The sequence below is a fragment of the Colossoma macropomum genome, unplaced genomic scaffold (genome assembly GCF_904425465.1).
Source record: "Colossoma macropomum unplaced genomic scaffold, Colossoma_macropomum, whole genome shotgun sequence".
Classification (NCBI taxonomy): domain Eukaryota; kingdom Metazoa; phylum Chordata; class Actinopteri; order Characiformes; family Serrasalmidae; genus Colossoma; species Colossoma macropomum.
The window spans coordinates 16,820,810-16,846,724 of NW_023494797.1; the positions used below are offsets into that span (position 1 = coordinate 16,820,810).

Genomic DNA, 25,915 nt, shown 5'->3' on the forward strand with positions numbered 1-25,915 from the left:
CTATAGCCTAACTGAATTCGTCATACACACTACACACACACACACACACACACATAAGACAGTTTCTGAACACTTTGGGGCCCTAAGTGATGCCCACACCAATCAGTACTTTATCAATTATGATCAGGAAAAAGGTAGAGACAATAAAACAATAAGTATTTGTATATATATATGTATATGTATGTATACATACATACACACAACAGTTAGTTCCGGCGACGCAAGCTGATTGGTTGAGAAGCGCTCTAACTGTGCTGTTATTTCGCCATAACTTCACGGCTTTTTCACAAACACTGTATCACTCCGCTGAGACGCCGTTGCTAAGCAACGTGTTTGACGCTCAAGACATTTGAACGTTCTTACTTTGCCACAAACAGAAAATGGACACTTTTAAGATCACATTTGACCGACAGCCGATCTGGTCAGACTCTGAAGATGAGACGACACTAAATTCCCAAACTGTCATCACCACTGAGCAGCTTTTCAATGGGCAGCTGTGACAGAAGAACAGCTAAACGACCTGGAATCAGCCAGAAATGAACCCAATACCATTCGCCAAACGTGTAGTCTGATCTTCAGAGTCTGACCAAATCGGACTGAGCCATAAAACCGCCGCAATAAAAACGAAAAAGCTGCTCAGCGGTGATGACAGTTTGGGAGTTTAGTGTAAGGAGCTGGAGAACGAACTGCCGGCTGTGCAGCGAGTGGGCGGAGCTCGTTACTCTGACGTAGCAACGAGCTGCTTGTTAAGGAACTATAATTTGGTGAAGGAACTGCGAACATTAAAACATATTAAACGCCGCGTTCACAACCCTACTAGCCAGTATCTGAGTATGAAGTGCTGGATAGCGCTTGTTTATAAGTATAAACTACTACTACTACGAGAGCAGCTGAGTATGAAGTACTAGCCAATCGTAGCGCACGTGGGCGGGGCTTTTGGCGTCCTGGAACTCGTGGACTGAACTTCTAGCCAATCGTAGCGCACGTGGGCGGGGCTTTAGCGTTCTAGAACGGCTCACTGCTTGTGAGTATGAGCTGCTGGAGACGCGCTCTCTGACTGAATATGGAGTTTGAAGCCAAGGTTTACCCGCAGATCGGAGGTTTCGGACGATACAACCGGGTGGTGACGGTCTTCAGCTGGTTCCCCAACTTCGCCGTGTCGTTGAACCTCTTCTGCGACGTGTTCTTCACGCTGGTTCCCGAGTCGTATCACTGCAAGCCGGACCCTTCGCTGCTTCCCTCGTCGCTCCTCCTCAGTAACTTCTCCAGACAGGCGTACCTCAACCTCACCATCCCCTGGGTGAACGGCTCTGGACTGAGCCACTGTGAGCTTTACAGGTACCCGACAAACCTCACCAACTTCACCGAGAAGGTCCACAGAGAGGTGGTGCCGTGTACCCGGGGATGGCAGTACTCCAAACCAGCCGGGCTGCAGAGCAACTTCGTCACCGAGGTCAGTGCGTGCTGTGCTGTTCACACGGAGTTGAACACCTGCCTGTGTGTTTGTAGGGAGCAGCTGTAGTTTCCCTCTCACACTTACAGCGAGGGGGTCAGTGTGTGAACCTGGTGGTCCGCAGGATTCCTCTCATGCTCACGGTCTCAAAATGTCTCCTAGTTGTGGTCACCCTGCAGATCATTTGGTGTCCTGGTCATGCTGAGTGCTCTACTGATGTCCTCAGAGAATTACAAGGGAATTTATTTATAAAATATCTGCGTAATTAAATCATTAAGCTGTAAACACTCATTATCTAGTGTTCTGGAGAAACTTACTGACTCATGTTCACAGTGGTGGTGATGGGAACCAGACGTCAAAAGTATTTATTATGCTTTTTCTACGTCTATTACATGAAATGAGATGGTGAAATGTACTCCCAAGTGCCTGAAACGCTGCTTCACAATCATTTTATGACAATATTTTATCCTAAAACCTCTTTTTAAATCCATTAATGGACAAACAGTCCCCAAAGAAGACTTTATTTATTAATAAATTCATTTGTTTGTTTGTTTGTAAGACTTTATTATCTTTATTTATATTATTTTACCATCATCAACATTACATGTAAATGTGATGATGGTATATAGATGCGTCAGAAGACACATCTGTGTTCACTGGTGGTTTTGGATAGTAAATAAAATGGCTACATTGTAAAGACGGTGAAGAAACTGTAAAGAAAATTCAGTGAGTCAGTGAGTTTCTCTACAATTTCACATCACACTATTTCACATTAAACCACTCTGAATGACTTTGTTTCAAACTCAGTGATTGAATTACGCAGAATTTTTGGAAAATTGGTGGAATTCCCCTTTAAGACAGTCTGGAAAGTCTGCAGAGTACAACATTTAAAAAAGCGCCATTTCCAGACCTGGAAAAGTATGGGAACGCGTAAAATACTATGTCGTCTAAGTAATTCAGATGGGAGATTGTACAGTTAACTCTAAAGGGAAAAAAAGGCTGTTATAAAATTGAGTCTCTGAGTTCTGATACTGTCTGTGCTTCTAACAAGATCTGCGTGTACTTTTGGTGATACTAGAACAGGGCTGAGCCGCTGCTTCTGAACTTTTTAAAGTGATTCTTTTTGAAATGATTGAAATGATAGAATATATCGCTGTTGTCGGAAGGAAACCTCGTATCTCCATTTTTTATGTTTTTCAGGTTTTGGCATCATTTAAAAATGCCTGTTGTTCTTTACAATGTATGTAAATTTCATGAAGAATGAACCAGAAGAAACGACCCAAAATGACTTGGGAACAGTTCTGGTTCCACTGACTCACATTAAAGTAAAGCAGGTTTTTTCCTTCTCCTGTAAAGTCACCATTCTGGAGATACAAGGTTTTCTTCCGCCAACAGCGACATGTAGGTTAATGCACAAGAACTACACTTTTAAAAAAGTGATTCTTCAAGGGTTCTTTAGTAAAGAAAATGGTTCTAAACAGAACCATGAACACTCAAAGAACCCTTTGCGTGATTAAAGAGTTCCGCATTATGAAAGCAATGTGCGATAAGCGGTTCTATACAGAACCTTTTCGGAAAGGGTTCTGTATAGCATCCACAAAGGTTACTCTTTTGTTACAAGCTTGGCATTGTAACAACTGGGTGCCATATAGAACCATTTTCAAAAAGGTTCTATATAGAACCATATCCATCAGTCTAAAGAACTCTTTCATGAGGCAAAGAACCCTTTAATCATGCAAAGGGTTCCTTGAGTGGTCATGGTTCTATGTAGAACCATTTTCTTTGCTAAAGAACCCTTGAAGCACCATCGTTTTTAAGAGTGCAGATCCCAGGTCTGCTGAATGTCTGTATAAACGACGTTTGAAACAGGTGGATGTCATCACTATTCAAAGACCCAAAGAGGCCCATCCCAGTTTGCAAACACTGGGCAGAGGATGCCCTGAGGCCCTGTCAGAGCTTAGGAACTGGACAGAATAAACAGGGTATTAAAAGTCTTCATCAGAGGTGTCTGTTCGTATCTAAATGAGTGAACTGTGAGCTTTGCTATGGTATGATTTGGATTTATGGACTTCTGGCAAGGGTTTAATATGAGGTGATATTTAAAGTGTTACTATAACACAACAGGACACAACTCCTTTCAGTAATACAGGGTGATTCAAAGATTCATCCGATTTCAAAATGATTTATTTCACTTGTAAATCAATACAGAACAATGCAGTGAACTGTAAATGGTTTAATTGAGTATAAAGTTTATTATGTAATTTTACAAGGTCTCAGTATGAACCTCCTCCAGCTGTGCGGACGACATCAACGCCATAGTCAAACTCATCCCATACTGGATTGAGCATGTCGGGTGTCACTGCACTCACGGCTCTTTCAGTGCGATTTCGGAGATCATCCAGTGTTGTGGAACCAACGACGAACGCTCTGAGCTGTTGGAGCTTCACTGCCCACGAAAATCACACTGCACAGTTATGACGGATTCACTCTTATTGAAGTGGAGAACGCAGAACGCTTTCTGCTCAGGGTTCTCATCTCTCAGACTGAAGGGAGCCATCTTCCACTGACAGTCAGAAACTCTATGACCCCCTCTTTCAGTTGGATTGTGATTGGTTCCTAGGCGCCTCACGGTTGTAGAAATATGGCTCTTTGAAATCGGATGAATATTTTGAATCAACCTGTAAATGGTTAGTATGATTAGTGCTGTAAACAAAACACACATTTTGCGTTTGTTTCGTGTTTAATCCAGAATTAAAGTGAATTAAAAGGGAAATCCACTTTTACAAAATATCTGTGTAATTGAATCATTAAGCTGTAAAGAAAGTCATTCAGGGCTCTGATGTTCTAGAGAAACTTGCTGACTCAGAAATGTTCACAGTGGTGGCGATAGGAACCAGATGTCTGAAGCCTTTGTTTTTTCTACCTCTATTTGTGAAATAAAATGGTTACGAATGGTTATGAAAAGGTGAAATGTGCTGCTTGGTGCCTGAGAGGTTGTTTTAGAATGATTTTTCGATCATATTTTATCCTAAAACTTATTTTTTTAAACCCATTTATGGAAAAACAGCCTCCAAAGAGGACTAATTAGAGGACTAACATTACATACAAAAACTCACATGTAGGTTCTCTGGTGGTTTTGGATAGTAAGACACAATTCCTTTCAGTAATATAAGGTTAGTATGATCGATGCTGTAACCAACACACACATTTTGCGTTTGTTTCATGTTAACTCCAGAATTCAAAGTCAAAATAATTTTGAATTTGAATTCAGATTTGCTCTGAAAGACATTTTTAGTTTTTTATGGTATTTTTAATTGTTTTTTTTGTTTGTTTTTTTAATGGTATGGATCATTGGAATCACATTGGAACTGATAAAAAAAGCATCAGGATACTCTGAAAAATAAAGGTTTCAAAAAAAGGTCTTAATACGTGCTAATGTCCTAAAATAGACTAAAATACAATATAAACGAAAATGTGGACTTACTTTGCTCTGCTTTAAGCTTTAGCTCAGCTATAGCCGCTTTTCTCGCATCTCCAGCAGGAAACTTTCCCACAAAAGTAGAATAATTTCTTGTAAAATGTCTCTGAACGTTCGATGTTTTTTTATGAGGCTGAAGTCGCTTCTCATTCACCAGCTTCTTGTTCAAAGTTTCCCGTTCCACCTTAAATGGCGCCTCAGGTGCCAGAATGTAACTGCTGCACTGTTTAAGGTGGAACAGGAAAATTCGAACAAGAAGCTTAATTCAGCTTTGTGACTTTTTAGTGTTTGACAGTTTCTCGTTGCAGATTAAACGTATCAGGAAACCAGTTATTATCTATACTTATAAATGCATATAAGTCAATTCATCTTCAAATTATCAATGTTAATCTTAAATCTCTCCCTTTGCTGTTTCATTAGCTACAAGCTAGGCAAGATATTATCTGCGTTGCTATGGTGACCAGAAGTCTGTGCGCCAATCTTCATGGTAAAAGGGTGAATTAGCAGTTCTACATTAACTCCAGCATTTAAGACCATTTACTGTTAAACTGTGTTGAACGATCAGCAGAGCTTTATTTTACTGTAAAGGAGGATTATTTTATTTTTACCTACAAATCTAATTCTGCTGTGGAGCCGCAACAGGACAGTAAAAGAGCCCCTGGCCTAGGAACATCTTAGAAACCAACCTGGGATAACATAGCAACTGCTTAGCCACACGCTAGCAACCACCTGAAACACTATAGCAACCGTTTAGTAACACTTTAGCAACTATGCCTAAGAGATCACTTAGATTAAAAGGTTATTTACATAAAAAAAATAAGAAAAACTATCAGTACTGCATTTTTTCTCAGTGCTTCACATTCTGTGCTGCTCTAAATCCAGTTAAACAGGACTAATTATGCTCTCTTTGACTAACTGTGTGTTTCGTTACAGTGTTCCTTCCACGATATGCTCAGAAAAACCTATTGTGATGCAATTTATCACAATAACAATACATGATCATATCGACCAGCCCTACAACAGTGTGATCAGAAGCAGTGTTACCCCCTGTTCTGGTGCTTGTTTGAGGGAAAGTCTTTGCAGCGGGGGGACTGGGTGAGGAGTGGTCAGACTGTTCCACAGGAAGGCTGCAGTCTCCAATTCATTTCTTCCTGAAGCCTTGACTCCAGTGCCGTGTTTCCCACTGCGTGACGTCTGTGGGCTTTAGTCAGTGTCGTGTTGAGGTAGATTTTCCAAGAGAATATTCTGGATGGTAGGGGGGCGGGGGTGAGGCAGGAAGAAGAGCGTCCACCCTGAACAACAAGACCTTAGACTGATAGTAATGTAATTATGGCAGTCTGCAGATTGTCTGAGCTAATCACTAGTGAAAGTGAACCCACTGCACCTGGCACGTCATTTGATCTTGACGCAGATGTTGAGTTTGATGTTGATACATCCTTTTTTGATGCAGGTGGTGCGGCTTCTGTGCTTGTAGGCACTTGAACCGGGAACAGGGTTGTTCTACAGTTCTACTCGCTTCTTAATGAGATAGTCATCCACTGGTTTTTCAATATTTCTGCAAAATTTAGTGGTTGAGATGTAAACAGTGGTTTGATGTGAAATAGTTCACTGTAGAAAAACTTACACTGACTCAGATTTCTCTGCAGTGACGGTGGCTGGTTGGAAAATTGAGAAAACACATCGTCGCTGTCCGATGAAAACCATGCATCTCTATTTTTGTTGATTTTTAGTTTTCTACATCGTTTCAACACACCAGCTGTCCTTTACGTTGTGTAAAAATTTAATGATGAATTGACCAATAGAAATGCTCTAAATTCACTTGGAACAAAATCTCTTTACATTGACTTACGTTGAAAGGTAAGAGTGTTCTCTTGTTCTCCTCTAAAGTTAATATTTTGGAGATACTTGTTTTTCACTGGACAGCGACGACATGTAGGTTACTTGCAGAGGTGAGTTAAACATTAAAACGACCTTCCCCAGAGTTTTGCTCCACTGCCTGGCCTCTCTGGTTTGCTCAAACCAGCAGCAAAGGGGTTTGTTCAGGCAGTTGGAATCAAATTCTTGGGAGGGTTGTTACTTTGTGGACCCACCTCTGCAAGAAACCTGCATGAGTTTTAAAATATATTTTTGTCCAAAACTTTATCTCACTGAGACATTGTCTCGGTCATCAGGCAGTGAATTCATAACCATTTCTTGTAATAACTTTCTGTTTCAGACGTCTGGTTCCTATCACCACCACTGTGAACAGTTCTGAGTTCAAATCATTCTGAATGGCTTTTACATCGTTAATGATTTAATTACTGTATTTGTCACATGTAATTTTTTCCTGTTCCGTTCCTGTTTAAGCATATTCTGTTCAGTCAGTGTCGCCATAATAAGCCACTATGGACTCTCTTGTTTTCTGCCACTCATTCACTGTGTTTTAAAGGGAAACTTCACCAGTTTTCCAAAATTTCTGTTTAGTTCAGTCATTGAGTTGTGAACAAAGTCATTCGGAGTGGTTTGATATGAAGTGTATCATTATAGAGTAAAACTCACAGACATATTTATTTACAGTGGTGGTGATAGGAACCAGGGGTCACCATGACAACACAAATAAAGCCTTTATAGTTACTAAGCAAAACCACTAGTGAACCTACACAAGCGTTCTGAGCTTTTATATGGAATGTTAATTTAATTATAGTAAAAGGAAATCTGAAAATAAGTTTGTTTTTTTGTTTTTTTGGAGACTGTTTTGCCTCAGAACACCCTCCACATACCCTGTGAGGGAGCTTTTAGAGGCGTTAAACTCTTCAGATGTCTGGTTTCCATCACCATCACTGTGAACAGTTCTGACTTGGATAAGTTCAAAACATTCTGAATTGCTGTTTTTATCTTTATTGACTCAATTATGTAGAAAATTGTGAAAACCTATGCAATTCCTCTTTAAAAGCACAACTTCTTATTGAGAAACGTGATCTAAATTTTAATAGAGTGGCACACGATGGAGCTAGCGCTTCCTCAACCTGACTCCTGGACATGCTGTAACAGTTCTCACTGTCTTTACACAACAGCCTGTTTGTGCACCTGAAATTTAGCAGGTAAACAAATCCATACGGGTCCAAGAACCGTGTTTTGAGTGTCTCTTCATGGGCTTAATCTGTGTGCCTTTCTGTTCTTGTGTCAACAGTGGAACTTGGTTTGCGGGAACTACTGGAAAGTTCCTCTCCAGCACATCTGCTTCATGATGGGCTGGATCCTGGGCTACATTCTCCTCGGCACTGTTTGTGATTGGTGAGCCTTCATAAACTATCCTGTTTACTTTTGTTTCACAGGTGCTTTACTGAAAAGAGCAGCTCTATGAAAAATGCCTCTGTGGTTCAGAAACTAGTGCATGTTGTGTGAAGTAAGTGAATGTTATGTTATTTGTAGATTACGTTGTGTATTGTCCGCCTTAAGAAACATATCTATAATAACACTGCAGGATTTCTTTAAGAGTCTTATAGTAAATTTAGACTGTTACTGTAGTATACCACAGGAAGCTGCACAGTATTATAGATCATTATAAGACAATTACATGAATATTATACTGAGGTCGAAATATTATACATTACAGCATTACAGAAATTTTATAGTTTCCTGCAGTACTACTATTAGGGGTGCACCATGATGAATTTTTATAGCTGATTCCAATATTTGTGCAGTAAAATTGTCTGACACATGAAACATATTAGTACACGTCCAGTACTTTCTAGTAGTTGTAAAATGAAAACAATTTTTGCTCAAAACTTATATTAAATTCTTTATCGTCTATTTAAATCACATGAATCAAATAAAGTGCTACACTGACAGTAAGAGCAGAGGCTATGAGTTATGCATAATCATGTTGGTTCAGGTGTAGCTGCAGCTTTCAAATACAGCGCAAGCGCCTCACGTTATTTACCTCATAATACTGCAAGACAGATCAGCCAGAATCAAAATAACAGAAATGTGGAATAGTTATAGTTATAGTGTATAGTGGAATTCTCAAGAGTGGTTGTGCAAAAGGTTGTACAGCCCTCTTATGTCAGGAGTGATACAAGTACACTAGCAACACCCTAGCAACCCTCTGAAACACCATTGCAACCAGCAAGCCCCTAGCAGCCATGAGAGATACCATAATAATCACCTAACAATACCTTAGGAATCACCTCTAATACCATAGCAACCATCTAGCAACACCCTGAAACACCACAGCAACACCCTAGCAACCACCAGAGAGACAATGGCAGCATATAATCCGCTTAAGAACACTCTAGCAACCATCTAAGGTACACCATAGCAACCACCTAGCAACACCTTGAAGCACCACAGTAACCCCCTGGCAACCACCAGAGAGACAATGGCAACATATGAAACGCTTAAGAACACTCTATCAACCATCTAAGGTACCATAGCAACCACCTAGCAACACCTTAGAAACCACCTGGGACAACATAGCGACTGCCCAGCCACACCATAGCAACCATCTAGTAACACCCTAGCAACTGTGGCTGAAAGACCATTCAATTGAAAGGTTATTTACATTTTTAAATTATTTAATGAAAACTATTAGTACTACCAATCCAAGCTTGGTTGCTTTAGCAACCGCGCAGCAACCTGCTAAAATAGAGCAACAACCATCTGGCACCCTATCAATACTGGGGAATTACTTAAGCTCTGCATTGTCTTCAGGAAATGCACTTTTCTAGTTTTTATTGGAATTTATATTGACATCTGACCCAGATTAAGTTCTGTAATGTAATGTAGACTCTACATTATTATTGATAACTCAGCTTTGTTTGCTTATTTGTTTTGTGTTTAAGAAACATGAACATTTCCCTTCATCTCACCGCTCTTTTTAACATGCTGATTTTGTACAGTTTGGTGTAGCAAATAATAAAAAATGCATATAAATATATATTTTTTTCTTAGGTTAGGCCGGCGGCGGGCTCTCCTGCTGTCTGTCTCTCTCTCAGGCCTGCTGGGAGTGGCCGTATGCCTGTCCAACAGCCCTGCCGCCTTCCAGCTCCTTCGCCTGTGCCACGGCACCGTGCTCGCAGGAGTCTTTCTCTCGTCCTACATCGCCCGTGAGTCCTCCTCACTGCGCCGTCATGTGACCCCGTGACCTCTTTATAGGCAAACAAACACACTGAGACCGAGTTGCTATCTACAGTACACAAGGTGGTCAGACCTTTGCCACCTCGTTCGTGCCAAGCAGTGGACGACTCTGAGTACACTGTGCTATTGTATCTTAATTTTCCTCTCACTCGCAGCGCCGTCGCTTATGTAACACTGAGAGATCATGTGAACGTGTGTCTGGAATGAGGATAGATACACCGATCAGGCATAACATTATGACCACCTCCTTGTTTCTACGCTCATTGTCCATTTTATCAGCTCCACTTACTACTACTTCTTCAGTGGTCAGGACCCCCATGGACCCTCACAGAGCAGGTACTATTTAGGTGGTGGATCATTCTCAGCACTGCAGTAACACTGATGTGGTGGTGGTGTGTTAGTGTGTGTTGTGCTGGTCTGAGTGGATCAGACACAGCAGTGCTGCTGGAGTTTTTAAACACTGTGTCCACTCACTGTCCACTCTATTAGACACTCCTACCTTGTCAGTCCACCTTGTAGATGTAAAGTCAGAGACGATAGCTCATCTGCTGCTGCACAGTTTGTGTTGGTCATCCTCTAGTCCTTCATCAGTGGTCACAGGACGCTGCCCACAGGACGCTGTTGGCTGCATATTTTTGGTTGGTGGACTATTCTCAGTCCAGCAGTGACACTGAGGTGTTTAAAAACTCCAGCAGCACTGCTGTGTCTGATCCAATTGTACCAGCGCAACACACACTAACACACCACCAGCACATCAGTGTTACTGCAGTGCTGAGAATGATCCACCACCCAAATAGTACCTGCTCTGTGAGGGTCCATGAGGGTCCTGACCACTGAAGAACAGGGTAAAAGGGTGCTAACAAAGTATGCAGAGAAACAGATGGACTACAGTCTGTAACTGTAGAACTACAAAGTGCACCTATATAGTAAGTGGAGCTGATAAAATGGACGATGAGCGTAGAAACAAGGAGGTGGTCAGAATGTTATGCCTGATCGGTGTATTTTAAAAATCTCCATGCGTGTTTCGAGGACGGTATTTGTTTGTGGAAAGTGTTTCAATCAGTCAGCAAGAGGGCCACGCAGAATAGGAAGAGCCTGTTTATCTGCCACATCCTGGTTTCCATCATGCCTTGCAGATAAGACGTATGTTTGTGTTTTGAAGAAAAAACCAGGAATTCGCATGAAGAGTAATTATGAATCTTACTTAACGATGGCAGGCCTGAGCTGCGGAAACCACCTTTTCCCTTTTCCTGTGTTCTGGGAGTTCCCTTCTGTATACAGAAGGTGCAGACACATTGATTGACAGTGCCCAGGTGTGAGTTACAAGCAGCTTTCCATTTATATCTCACTGAGCCCACTGTTACTTATAACCATGACACAGTGAGCCCACAGTGGAGTCATAGGCTCATGTTCCTACCAGAGCCTTTCCAGTATATGCGAGAAAACCCAAATCAGACAGTAACTAATGACCAAATTTGAGGTGACCAAATCAAATCCATATGCCACATTCATGTATCAGGCCTGCAAAGTCATTTTTCTACATCTTTGCTGATTCAGTGACTTTTCCTCCAGATCAATAGGCTGTTTTCCTACTTGCTATTGCGATGTGCTCTTAGCTAAGTTGGCAGATTGGCTGAATTGGCTCACTCTGCTGCACAATGTTCTGGGGATCTCCACTGATTTTTCAAAATGTCTGTGTAATGTAGCTATTAAGATGTAAAGAAAGTCATTCAGAGTGGATTAATGTGATTTGCTCCATTCTGGAGTAACTTAGACTCAATCTCATTTCTTATTTTCACCCCTACCTCTTGTTTTTGAATGTCATCTTGCCCCTCTGAACTGAGTCACAACGGGTCGTGGTTGAAATCTTCCCTCTGAAATGGGACCCTCAAATAAAAAGAACATTACTTCATTAACAGCTACCAGTGCTGCTCTGTAGGCGACCCTGCCAGTCTGCAGTGACGGCAGAGGAGGGTAGAGTTCAGCTCCTCACTGCTGGGCTTTAGTTACATTTAGGGACCTTCAAAAATTCAAAATTCAATTTTTTTTCTCATAACTCTCTGTTTGGAGTGTTGCCTCTGAAAAACCTCCGTTTGGAGGGTCATGTAGCCCCAACACTTCACCCCACCCCTCTATCTCAACAAGAATCAGGACACCCTACCCCTAGACGTGAACGTGCGAAACTGAGGGCTAAGGGCTAAGTGGTAGGGGCGAGGGGTGAAATGGGACTGGGACTAACTGATCTAGAATTGTTCACAACAGTAGTGAAACGATCCAAACATCTGAAGAGTTTAACCCTTCACAGAAAGTTATTACATGCAGTGGTTATGAATATGAATACACTGCTGATGCTTGAGATGTTTTATGATTGTTTTGATAGAAGCTGTTGACCTAAAATATATCCATTCATCGTGGAGAGATACTGCAGGGTGTTGTGAGGCTGCATAGTCTTTAAATAAACACATTTTTAGAAATTCCACTATTTTCCTTAATCAACATTACATACATATTAAAAACTCAGACTTGTGGAGGTTCACTGGTGGTTTTGGATAGTAAATAAAATGTCTATATTAGTGTTGTAGTCACGGCGACCCCTGGTTCCTATCACCACCACTGTAAAGAAATCTGAACCATTTCACACCAAACCACTCTGAATGGCTTTGTTTACATCTCGACCACTGAATTATAAAGAAATTTTGAAAAATCTGTGAAGTTGCCCTGTAATATTTTCTAATCTATCTCCAGTCTTGCTAGATTCTGTGAGATAAATAAAACTACAGCGGCTCCTGACAATCTCTCTACTTATCTTTTTTTTTCACTCTTCAAAATCATACAGGTCAAGAGTTCACAGGACCCGCCTCCTTAATCTCTCTGTTTCTCTCACAGTCTAGAATGTGTGGGTGAAATAAGAGCCTAAGCTGAAGCGTAACTGGGCCATCAACCAGGCCCAGCAGGTTCGTCTCTGGTTTTTCCACTGAGGGAAGCCAGTGTTTCTCATCCTGGCCTTCCTGTGATTGTTGTATGGGAGCGTTTGTGTGTGTAGATGATTGTTAACTCACTGAGGGAAAAACTGCTGAGGGAACGCTTTGTACAGCGCTTTCGTACAAACAGCCTGAGAACTGCACCATCTGTGTTGCGTAAAAGTGTGGGGGGGTCTCTGGGATGCCGGGGCGTGAGTGGTGCAGGCTGTTACAGGGATCAGGAGGAGCCTCGACACATGCACTCTCAAAGTAAGCATGAGATTCCTCTGAGGTCACAGAATTCAATCCAGGTAGAAAATCTGGGAACAACTGACGTTTGACAGATGAAAAGCTTCGGTTTTACTGATCCATAGCCAGCTTTTCAGAACAATAGTAGGATGGAGAGCGCCAGGAGGAAGTGAACTCTGTTTTTCCGGTCCTGTCTATAGGGTGCTACAAAGAGTCATACATTCCGTCACTAGAACTGAGGTCATTCAGTCTGGTCTTTGAGGAATTTCACATAGCTTTACATGTTTTCACCAGGACCTGCAAACATCTTCTAGATCACCCTGTAGACCAGTCAGTAGTATGTCTTTTACTTAAAGGGGAATTCAACCAATTTTTCAGGCTTTCTGTATAATTCAGTTGTTCAGATGTAAACGAAGTCATTCAGAGTGGTTTGGTGTGAAATGGTTGTAGAGACTCAGATTTCTTTACAGTGGTGGTGATAGAAACCAGGGGTCGCCATGACTACAACACAAACCACCATAGATATATATCGCTGCTGTCGGAAGAAAACCTCGTATCTCCATTTTTGATGTTTTTCAGTTTTTTCCTTCAGTTGTTGCTCTTTACATTGTGTGTAAATTTCATGATGAATGGACCAAAAGAAACAGCCAAAAAAAATCTTGGAAAAAATTCTGGTTCCATTGACTTACATTAAAAGTAAAGTAGGTTTTTTTCTTCTCCTGTAAAGTTACCAGTAATTTTTATATATATATATATATATATATAGTAAAATAGTACTATATCAGGATTTAAAAATATGCATTTTAGCCCAAAACCTCTCAAAACTATCGTAAAACAACGTCTCAGACATCAGGCAGTGAATTCATAACCATTTCATGTAATAACTTCCTGTGAGGGAGCTTTTAGAGGTGGATGTCTGATTCCTATCATCACCACTGTGAACAATTCTGACTCTGTTTTTCCAGAACAGAACACCCAAACCACTATGAATGGCTTTGTTTACGTCTTAATAATTACATTATGCAGACATTATGATTAATCGTTGAAGGAAGTCCCCTTTAATGACCAAACAATGAGTCACAGTTCACAGTGGTGGTGATAGGAACCAGATATCCAAAGCATTTAATGCCTCTAAAGTCTCCCTCACAGAAAGTTCATAGATGAGATGTTATGAATACACTGTCTGATGCGAGATGTTAATGAAATGAAACTTATTGTTTGAAAAAACGTATTGTGTTTAGAACTATTTTACCATTTTCACCGGTGGTTCTGGATGGTAAATAAAATGCCTATATTTGTGTTGTGGTCATGGCGACCCCTCGTTCCTATCACCACCGCTGTAAAGAAATTAGTAAACTTCTAATCAGTGATCACAGCGCTCTGAATTACTTTCTTTGCATCTCAACAATAAAATTAGAAATTTTGTAAAAATCAGTGGAAATTCCTCTTTTTTCCTTTATTATTTGCTTTGATTTTTTTGCTGTGTTCGAGCACCCAGGCATTTTTTAAGCTCCAAGAAGGACGTACAGTACAGTTTCAGCTGACCATGATCCTGAGTTTCACTCTTGTTCTCTGTGTCTCTGTGTGCTGCTGCAGGTTTGGAGCTGTGTGATCCTCCTCACAGGCTGATGGTCTCCATGGTCAGCGGCTTCTTTGCTGTCTTTGCTGAGCTGCTGTTGCCAGGCCTGGCGGTGTTGTGCGGTGACTGGCCAGTGCTTCAGGCTGTCACTACGCTGCCTCTCCTGCTGCTGCTCTCTTACTGGTGGTCAGTAACTGTACACTGTTGAGCTGTTTGACTGTGAGTCACTTGGGCTGTGTTCACACAGCAGGTGTAAGTGCCCCACATCTGATCTTTTTCTTTGTATGTGACACAGATGTGTATCTGTGTGACAGTGTGAACAGATAAACATACTGAATCTGACATTTTCAATTCCGATTTGAGACGCTTTTACATGTGGTACTGAAATCCAATACGCATCCGATATGTGGCAATGCGACTCAGTCTGAATAGCCAGATCAGAATTCATGTGACTTATACGACAATCCAACTCCATATTTTTCATACTTTTGCGCTGCTGAGACTCATAAACGTTTGGGGTGATGTTTCTTTAAAAAAATTAGAAGAGACTTATCCAAACCACTCTGTGTTCAAAGAGATTTCTAAAGAAATGTCTGAACGCAGCCGTAGGAGAACGAGGCTACAGCGTCAAAGAACAGTTAAATGTCTAAAAGCAAAGTTTAAAGAATCCAAGGACACAAACCAAAGAAGTGACAGCGCCCTTTCATTGACAGTCATGATTGTTTACCTCTGGATGAGCCGCGTGAAGCTCCGTTCTTTTGCGCATGCGAGTCATTTTAGGAGCTGATCTGTTCAGACTGATGTTCCATACAGATCACATTTAAAAGATAATGTGAACAGCCACACAAAAAAACTGTATTTGGTGAAAAAATCAGATGTGGGCCACTTTTAGCTGCTGTGTGAACGTAGCCTAGGTGTGTACATGATGAGTGGGCCTGAAATTTTAACCCAAACATAGCACAAAAACATTCTCTGTCCAGCCCATGGCACCGAGTTTAGCATCAACCTGACAGAAAGCTGTCTGAATGTTTGCTTTGTGCCTGTACATTTGTATGCGAAAGTTAGGCGCCACTTTTTTAAGTGAAAATTAGTTAAACACATGTTGTACAGAGAACACACAGCACATTTTCATACACAATTACTGTTTATTTGCTAAACGTAACATATTAGGGGGAAAAATTAAATAAAAAATGTGACTTGTGCAAAAGTTAAAGCACATTTTGTATTTTATGTTACATTTTTTTATCAATATGTTAAACTTTAGAAATTGTGCATTAAAATTTGCAGAAAAATGTCATATTTAAGTGCGTTATCTGAAGAAGAAAATCAACACAGTGTATTTGAACAGGGTGCTCAAACTTTTGCATACAAATGTATTTGTGTGTAAGCTCACTTGTGAAACACATGTCTGTCTGTTTGTATGTATGCATTGAATGAATTGTACGTTTGTATGTATGTTTTACCAGCTGGGTCTCTGTGTTCCCGGAGTCTCCTCGTTGGCTTCTGGCTACGTCTCAGATTCCTCAGGCTAAGAGATGCCTTCAATTGTTCTCCATCCGAAATGGAACATGTATGAGAGATGAGATCTACCCAGCTGAGACCCTTCTGACAGGTACAAGTTCTGTTCTGTAGTCTGTTTTCGGTCCGGGGGGGCGACTGCAGTGCACGTTGCTCAGTAATTCCTTTGATTTTACACGCCTGATTCAGCTCTTCAGTCTTTGAGGAGTTGGAGCTCCACAAGGATGTCGGAGAGGAAATTTTAACCTTGGAATAGTCTATTAAATTGAGATCCGACTGGGTGCGATGGCTCCTATGCCTTCCTATGAGATTGTGCTCTGAAGATTGTCAGTGGAAAGGAATGTACATGCATGTACACCCAGCCAGAGAGTCTGTAGAGAATGGTCTTAGCTTTAGCTCGGACGTATACTCTACATTCTTTAACCTTTTCAACTCCTTGGAACCACCGGTGGTTCCAAAACACACTTCGTCATATTCTTCATCACTTTTGTATTTCATAAGCTTCTTTCTAAAGGTGGGTGTCATATGAGAGCTGTAACTGTCTTCTCTCCAGTCAAATAGATGGGTGATGTAATTTTAAACCCTTTTAATAAAAGAAGCTGAATGCACAATTTTTTTTTCTACTGAAATTCGACCCATTTTTCCACAAATCTGGGCTATAAACTATAAACAGATGGCGTCTCTTCAGTGATCTGCTCTGTAAAAATTATTTATATAAAATAATACAAAGAGTGTCTAAGATTTGTGGCTTTCAGCAGTAAACTGTAAGCATATAGCAATATGTGTGATCATAAAACACATGTTCTGTTAATTTGAGGGAAGCTTTTACAAAAAAAATAAAAATAAAAAATACATAATAAAATAATAAATAAATTTACATTTATTTCTGCAGTTACTGAATAATTTGCCTTACGAGTTGGTCATGTGAATTCAGATGGAAAAAACAAAATATACCCTGGAGAATATGAGGAAGGGAATTAAAGAGAATTCATTTGAGGGTGTCGTCGAGGGGTGTGGGATTAATTTGATTTATCCATTAGTCACATTTACACGCAGCCTAATAATCCGTTAATAATCCGACTAATAGCTCAATGGGAATAGAATGCGTCCATGTAAACACCTCAATCGGAATAGTCTAGTCTGATTGAGGCCATTCGGAATACAGTTTCTATCCAACTGATCGAGGTGGGTAATCATGTAAATAATCCGATAAATAGAAGAATAATATCCGTGTAAACGCCTGTATCTGATTACATTCCCTATCAGAAAGTTTAAGTCCGTTCTGATCATGTTCGTCGCATCATAGTGAAAGTTTATACCGTTCAACATGGAGGAGCAGAAACTGGTCTGCAGAGGAAACGAAGTTTATGCTCTGATCTTTAAAAGACGGCGGTGGGACGGACGTCCAGTTTATGTGTCTCAGAACACGACGTTGTAAAGTGAGCATAAACACCTCAGTCTTCATCTATAATCGGAATGAATTCAATCAGATTGGCCAAAATCTTTGCATGTTAACACAGACAGTGAAATAGGTCCAACGCCCTTGGTTGCGGTTACTGATTTCCAAATGAGAAGTATTTGTGTGTTTGAGGTTCTTTTACACTCTTTACAGAAAATAAACAAAGCCAGTCTTAATCTATAATCGGAATGAATTCAATCTAAAAAGAAGAGTCTTAATATTCTTCATAAAAATGGTCCAGAGTTTTAATGGAAATCACATTTTTATTTCTCTAATAAAGGTGGTATTAATCATAATATAGCACTGATATTTCTTGTTTACATAAAAAACACTCCCAAAATTGTTTGTTCATGAAAAAATGTCATTCTTGATAAAAATCTACAATGCATTTTATAATGAAACCTTTCAATGACGCCTGGCTTTTCATGCAGTCAGGTGAAATATGAACATGATCCAGTCACTGATCCGGGGTGGGAACGGCTTCTACGTTTCAATTTCAGCCTCGTTTTTTTGAACATGCCATTTGTAGCTTTGATTTGCTGAACAAAAAAAACAGTTAGACATCCTTTGCCAAGGGATGCCGTAGAGTGTCCTTCCCAAATTGATGTATTGCTGCCTGTCAGATGTGGATTGAATGTTCATAACATGGTTTTCTCTTTTCAGAATGTGTATGATGTACTAGATTATCATGTATGACACATGTCCATGTGTTGCTCCCATAAATAGTGCTACCTTTTGCTGAACTCATAGCTGTGGAGAGTGTCTTGCAGATTCTTTCCATTGCCAGTCAGTCACCTGAGCCTGCAGGGCATGAGTAATGAGAGAGAGAGAGAGAGAGAGAGCGAGACGGAGTTGAAGAGAGACGGAGACGGAGAGAGTGAAAGAGAGACAGAGAGCGTGAGAGAGAGAGAGAGAGACGGAGAGAGTGAAAGAGAGACAGAGAGCGTGAGAGAGAGAGCGTGAGAGAGAGAGCGAGAGAGAGAGCGAGAGAGACGGAGAGAGACGGAGAGAGAGAGAGCGAGAGAGAGCGAGAGAGAGAGCGAGAGAGAGAGCGAGAGAGAGAGAGTTGTCTGTTGTCTAATACAACAGTATCTGCAGCTGCTAAAATGGCCCTATACATTGTTAACTGTGCTTTTTCCTGCAGTTGAATGTTCCAAATTGCTGGCAGAAATTGCATTAATCCAAATCCAGCTCCGCCAGGGACGGTGAAAGAGTCCATTTAGGAAGTTTAAATAGAAAGATTTGACCCTCAGCTCTGCCTAAGGATGTAAATGCAGTCAGGAATGCAGGCTAGACAAGTTTGCCACTGAAACAGTGTTGGATGAGGGAGTCGTTGCAATCCTAGTCCGTAAAATTGCAATTTTCCCAACCACTTTTTTTTTTTTTGTCTCTACCCTTTATTAACCACCCCCCCCCCATCAACTGACATTTTGCAGAGATTGATGTGGCTTTCCCAGAAGACCCCCAGCCACAGTACCACCATGCCCTCGAGCTACGGCACACCAGAGTTATCTGGAGAAACTGCCTCATCTTGGCATTTACCCTGTGAGTTGCCATAGAAACACTGCATTAATATACTGAAGTGTGCCTTGGTTTAAAAAGCGCAGATAATTTTAGAAAGTCCAGGGCTTTAATGCATGTACTAAACATTTGGAATATCTCCAGGTGTGTAAGTAGGTTTATTGTTTGAATGTGCTTAAACATCATTTAATACAACAAGCAAGAAAGAGGAGCAAATGTCGACAGCGGTTCTGGCTGATGATGATCATAAGCTGGAATTTTTACATGCCGAGTACAGCACTGTGCTAAAATCAGAGACCACCCTTTATTTATTTTATTTCCAGTTAAAACAGCCATTAAGTACAAATTACTCAGTTTTCAGGAGGAGATTAGATATAAAATATCCACTTGCACAAGGAAGAGGAGAGTCAAAAGAGAAAAAGCAGGAGTTTCCAAAACTGACTTTAAAAAATGATTAAATGCTACAGAGAAAACAGGCCTCCTAACAACCACCTGGAAGACCTGGTAGACACCAAAACTGCCCCCATCAGATAAACAGCACTTAAAGCTTTCATCTCTGAGAGAGAGGAGAAAATCAAGCTGCTTCAGATCTGAAAACATCCACAGGTGTTTCTGTCCATCCTTCCACTGTGAGAAGACGACTCAGCGCTGTGGGTCTGAAAGGATGTGTAGCTGTCAAGAAGAACCTCACTGAGAAAAGGAGATGGACACATCAAACAAAGAAGCTGAACGATGGACTGACCACCCCAGAGTCCAGACCTCAACACCACTGAATGGGTTTGATTACTTCAGAAAATGATCAACCAGCTTCTAAGACTGAACTTTGGAGGTGTGTCTGCAGATTTCTTAGAGAAACTGAAAGTGAGGCCACTTTGACTGGAAATGTAATAAATTAAAGGTGGTCTCTGACCTTTGCGCAGTACTGTATGTCCAGCAGGTTGTTTACCTGTTTGTAATGTTCTTTACCTGCTCCTCAGCTTCATTGGAACAGGGATCCAGTACTGCTTCACCAGGAACCTCCACATCTACTCACCGCAGTTCTACTTTGGCTACTTCCTGCGCACCCTGACCGGAACCTTGGCCTGTGTGTTCCTGTGTGTGTTCGTGGACCGTGTTGGACGCAGGGGCATCCTGCTGCTGGCTGCCATCGTCACAGGCCTGTCCTCACTGCTGCTGCTGGCCCTCACGCAGTGTAAGCGCCCTTAGACATTGATCAAACAGATACTGCTTACTAAGCACATAATACAACATAATTCATGTCCATCCATCCATCCATCATCTAAACCGCTTATCCTTCTGGGTCGCGGTGGGGTGCTGGAGCCTATCCCAGCTGTCATTGGGCGGAAGGCAGGGTATGTCTGTCTGTCTGCCCTGCGATGAACTGGCGACCTGTCCAGGGTGTATCCTGCCTTCCGCCCATAATTCATGTATTTCTGTTAATTGTAAATACAATGAGGGGGTCTCCCAGACCTAGAATAAGCCCAAGCCTAAATGAAAGATGAAATATTTTTGTTAAAATTAACAAAAAATTTTGAAATTGAAGAAGTGTCCTTACTGAATGAGGAGACTAGTCGCCCTGTAAAGCCTGAAATAATCATTTAAAAGTCATCAGAGGCATCAGATTTTTTTCGGGAGTTTTTCACACTACATTGTACAACTTTACGTTGTACTAAGGGTTCTAGACCAACCCCTGAAAAACAACGAACAACCCCCATATCATCATCCCTCCTCCACCAAACTTTACACTTGGCACAATACAGTCAGGCAGGTAATGTTCTCCTGGCATTTGCCAAACCCAGACTCGTCCATCAGACTGACAGATAGAGAAGTGTGATTCATCACTCCACAGAATACGTTTCCACTGCTCCAGAGTCCAGTGGTGGCGCTTTACACCACTCCATCCGACGCTTGGCACTGTGCTTGGTGATGTAAGGCTTGCATGCAGCTGCTCGGCCATGGAAACCCTGCCATGAAGCTCCTGGCGCACAGTTTTTGTGCTGATGTTGTTGCCAGAGGAGGTTTGAACTCTGCAGTTATTGATCAGCAGAGCGTTGACAGCTTTTATGCACTATGTGCAGCACTCGGCAACCCACTCTGTAACTTTATGAGGTCTGACACTTCGTGGCTGAGTTGCTGTGGTTCCTAAACGCTTCCGCTTTTCAATAATACCACTCACAGTTGATCGTGGAATATCTAGGAGGGAAGAAATTTCATGAACTAACTTGTTGCAACGGTGTCATCCTATTACAGCACCACGCTCGAATTCAGTGAGCTCTTTAGAACGACCCATTCTTTCACTAATGTGTGTAAAGGCAGACTGCATGGCTAGCTGCTTGATTTTATACACCTGTTGCAATAGGACTGAATAAAACACCTGAATTCAGTTATTAAGAGGTGTGTCCCAATACTTTTATCCATATTGTGTTTAATGGCTATAGTAGATAATTCACTCACATCCTCTGAAGACACGTCCTTCACCAAAGTTCTGTTTGAATTCTCTTTCAGTCGTCAGATTCGTCTGCTTGGGTAAAAGGGAAAATTAAGGCTGAAATTCACTTAAAATATTTTATATAAGGGACCACAGACCTTTAACATCAAACAGAACAGTAAATGTATAAATCATATGCAGGTATTTTCTTATTTGTCTCGTGTGAAAAAGACAAACTGACGTTTCCCTGTTTTTCCTCTGTCAGATCTGCATGGGGGGCTGGTGCTGGTGCTGTCAGTGCTGGGGCTGCTCTCCTCTCAGGCTCTGGCTATGCTCAGTGTGTTCTTCGCCAGTGAAATCATGCCCACCGTTGTGCGGTAAGTGGCAGCTACGCTCTGGAATAATGATCATTTTATGGCTGCAATGATAAATTCCTCAAACTCGTTACATTAACTTTTATTACAAGTTAATAATGCTTTTTCTTTCTCCTGTGAAGTTGCGATTTTGGAGATAAAGGTTTTGTTCCAAAAGTGACCCTTAAATATTTACATGTTTCGCGTGGTCATTTTGGTAGACTGTAACACGTGACTGGAGGTGAAGGGGCTGATATGGCTTCTCTTGTTTTGTTGCACCATAAAAGGTGAAATAGCCAGTGGTAGAGGTGGGCAGTATGATGACATTCTTATCATGATAAACTACATCAGGATACTTTCTGAGTGTATCCTGGATATCGTCAGTACTTACAGAACACTAAACAATTACGTGTTTTATTACAAAGAGAGTGTAATTAGTGCCATTTAATTAGATTTAGTGCAGTGAAATGTTGATAAAGCTCTATGATATTTCGAAATACACCAAACAGGCATAACATTATGAGCACCTCCTTGTTTCTACGCTCATTGTCCATTTTATCAGCTCCACTTACTATATAGGTGCACTTTGTAGTTCTACAGTTACAGACTGTAGTCCATCTGTTTCTCTGATACTTTGTTAGCCCCCTTTTACCCTGTTCTTCAGTAACACTAACGTGGTGGTGGTGTGTTAGTGTGTGTTGTGCTGGTACGAGTGGATCAGACACAGCAGTGCTGCTGGAGTTTTTAAACACTGTGTCCACTCACTGTCCACTCTATTAGACACTCCTACTTAGTCAGTCCACCTTGTAGATGTAAAGTCAGAGGCGATAGCTCATCTGCTGCTGCACAGTTTGTGTTGGTCATCCTCTAGTCCTTCATCAGTGGTCACAGGACGCTGCCCACAGGACGCTGTTGACTGGATATTTTTGGTTGGTGGACTGTTCTCAGTCCAGCAGCAACACTGAGGTGTTTAAAAACTCCAGCAGCACTGCTGTGTCTGATCCACTCAGACCAGCACAACACACACTAACACACCATCACCACATCAGTGTTACTGCAGTGCTGAGAATGATCCACCACCCAAATAGTACCTGCTCTGTGAGGGTCCATGGGGGTCCTGACCACTGAAGAACAGGGTAAAAGGGGGCTAACAAAGTATGCAGGGAAACAGATGGACTACAGTCTGTAACTGTAGAACTACAAAGTGCACCTATATAGTAAGTGGAGCTGATAAAATGGACAATGAGCTTAGAAACAAGGAGGTGGTCACAGTGTTATGCCTGATCGGTGTATCTATCATGGTATCCAATAATATTTAAGTTAGCATTATTAAAGCCAACTTATTAACTTTATTAATGTTAGTAACTTATCATTAATAGAGTTATTGAGCCCATTCTTTCTGAGAGCTGCTACTCTGCGCCGAGTCTTCCAACCCTGAGTTTATTTGATTACACAGTTTTGTTCTGTTTTCTCATCTTAAAATGGCACAATTTAAAATGACAGAATTATAAATATTATAAATCACAGTATTAATAATGTTAAAATTCACTTTTAAAGAAGATTATAAAATGTATGAATTTTTATTCTTTCAAATCAGTTTGAATTAACCCAGTAAATGGTCCTGGATACCATGAATAAAGTGCACAAAGTAGAATGAAAAACTAAAAAAAAATTATATAATAGATGTATTGCTCATCATTTTTCAAACATATTGATAAAAATATTGCTGAAACTGAAAAGTAATATCACCGTATACGAGAATACATGACACGTCACCCAGCCCTAATAGCACTTTATAGTCTAATAGTTTCTGACTATAGTTTTAACTAGCACCACACTGTGCTGCAAAAATTAATGAAGTGAATTGATCTTAAATCTAGTCAATATCTCTAATATTTTTCATTATGACAGTATTAACCTATTTCTGTACACTTTTACATGTCTTTAGTCATTTCATCCAGGGAAGTGTCTTATTCTACTGGTAGATAATTTTACTTTTTTCAAGAAATAAAATTTGAAACAAGCAAAATAATTTGACCGTGCAGTAAGACACTTCCACTAGATGAAATGACTTAAAACTAGTAAAAATCTATGGAATGTATAGATTAAATAACCTTATAAGATTCCTGCGGCCATCTCATAATGTGATATATCTAGATATACTGACAAGATTTAAGGTGCATTGTGTTGGTTTTAACTTGGGAATTCTCAGAAATCTAAATATTGTGTATCAGGCAATTGTGAAAATGTCTCCCAGTATCTTGATATTCTGTTTTTGCCGTATTGCCGACCCCTAACAGTGGCGCTGGTAGAACTTCTGAAACTGCAGAAGGTATAAAAGTTCAAACAGTTGATTGTTTGAATAAAAGTCATTTGATGGAGCAGATACAGAGAAAGCCTATAGTGTCCTGAATTAATCAAATAGCAAATCATTATTAAATCAAATCTTAATCTGAACATTCCAAGCTGCCGTAATTATGACTGTTTGTCTCTCTGACCGTCTCTCAGTGGTGGAGCTCTGGGTCTGGTCATGGCTGCCGGCTCTGTGGGCATGGCGGCCTCCTCTGTGATGGAGCTGCAGAATAACGGCGGCTACTTCCTGCACCACGTCGTGTTCGCCTCCTTCGCGGTGCTCTCGGTGCTCTGCATCATGCTGCTGCCCGAGAGCAAGCGCAAAGCCCTGCCCGACTCCCTGAAGGACGGGGAGAACCTGCGCCGCCCGCCCCTCTTCCTGTCCCGCGGGGAGAGGGACAGCCTGCCCCTGCTGCGCACCCGCCAACCGGCCTCCGAGTACAACCCCGACAACTACTCCCGCCTGGTCAGCGCCACCAGGAAGATGCTGGCCAAAGAGTCAGTGCCGTACAAGATCGTCATCCCGTCTCAGCCGCCACTGCTGCCCAATAACAACACTGCACAGGCCGGTCGTGATGAGTCGTCATAGCAGCGGTGCACAGTTGAGTCGGCATAAACAGTCACGTTCATTTTCTATATTTAAACATGGTTTTGATTAAGACATTTGAACCAAATGCCTTTCTTTGTGATCATCTGTCCAGTGGTCCATGCTTTTTGAAGAGGACAGTAAACGTGAGGCTATTTTTGAGGTCTGTTAATTCTTAAAGTGAAGCCCAAGTCCAGCTATATCATTCAGATCATCTGCAAGTGGTGAAGGGAGAAGAAAGAGGAGGTCACGTCAGGAAGGTTGTCTGCAGGCTCCACTTATTCTTCCCTCAATTTGTTGTAAAACTGTCCCTCACCCACTTGCGATTGGTTGATGTTTCCATTTCGTCTCAGGATGTTTTCGAGGACCACAGTGACGGGAACTCCTCCGCCTGTTTATTACGAGCCTGAGTGCTGAAGAGCCTCTTTGTTACATACATTCTTGTAGTTTGACTTGACTACAATCATCTAGAGCCCTCAAGTGTACACTCTTTTGTTAAGCACAGTTTCAGATGTTTACTTACTCAGCTTCCTAACTAATCTGTCGAGTGGGTGTTGTACCCGAGTGTTCACGTCGGTGGTCTCCAGAACTATTCTCCCCCCATTCAGACCGGTTCGTTCGGCTTGTTAATTGATCTGTCTATGCTCCGCCCACAAATGCCTTCTTTTGGAACTGTTGCCACTTTACAGAACATTGGGAAAGAAATCTCTCTTGAAACAATGACAAACTTAGCACCGTGATAAAAAACTACATCCAGTCTATCCCAACAGTGTCACCTTTCACACACACACACTGACCAGGCATAACATTATGACCTAGTTTCTACACTCATTGTCCATTTTATCAGCTCCACTTACTATA

The 25,915-nt window shown here is 41.3% G+C and overlaps 1 protein-coding gene across 2 annotated transcripts; it reads left to right on the forward strand.

Annotated features, from left to right (window-relative positions):
- The first annotated feature begins 1,013 nt into the window (after positions 1-1,013).
- On the forward strand, positions 1,014-25,915 carry slc22a31 (solute carrier family 22 member 31). 2 transcript variants are annotated; one of them, XM_036584505.1, is made up of 10 exons: positions 1,014-1,453; positions 8,101-8,204; positions 9,864-10,018; positions 14,855-15,023; positions 16,304-16,449; positions 19,251-19,359; positions 20,313-20,527; positions 22,029-22,140; positions 24,625-25,069; positions 25,170-25,915. In XM_036584505.1, exons 1-9 carry the CDS (start codon positions 1,064-1,066, stop codon positions 25,055-25,057), a joined length of 1,833 nt encoding a protein of 610 aa, XP_036440398.1. In that variant the 5' UTR covers positions 1,014-1,063; the 3' UTR covers positions 25,058-25,069; positions 25,170-25,915. The 2 variants fall into 2 exon arrangements, with proteins under 2 accessions (XP_036440398.1, XP_036440397.1); XM_036584504.1 differs by having other exon boundaries at positions 24,625-25,915.

Coding starts and splice junctions, on each gene's coding strand:
- slc22a31 (XM_036584504.1), top strand. CDS start 1,064: ATGGAGTTTGAAGCCAAGGTTTACCCGCAGATCGGAGGTTTCGGACGA. Junction 1,454..8,100: donor AGAGCAACTTCGTCACCGAG/GTCAGTGCGTGC, acceptor TTGTGTCAACAG/TGGAACTTGGTTTGCGGGAA. Junction 22,141..24,624: donor ATCATGCCCACCGTTGTGCG/GTAAGTGGCAGC, acceptor ACCGTCTCTCAG/TGGTGGAGCTCTGGGTCTGG.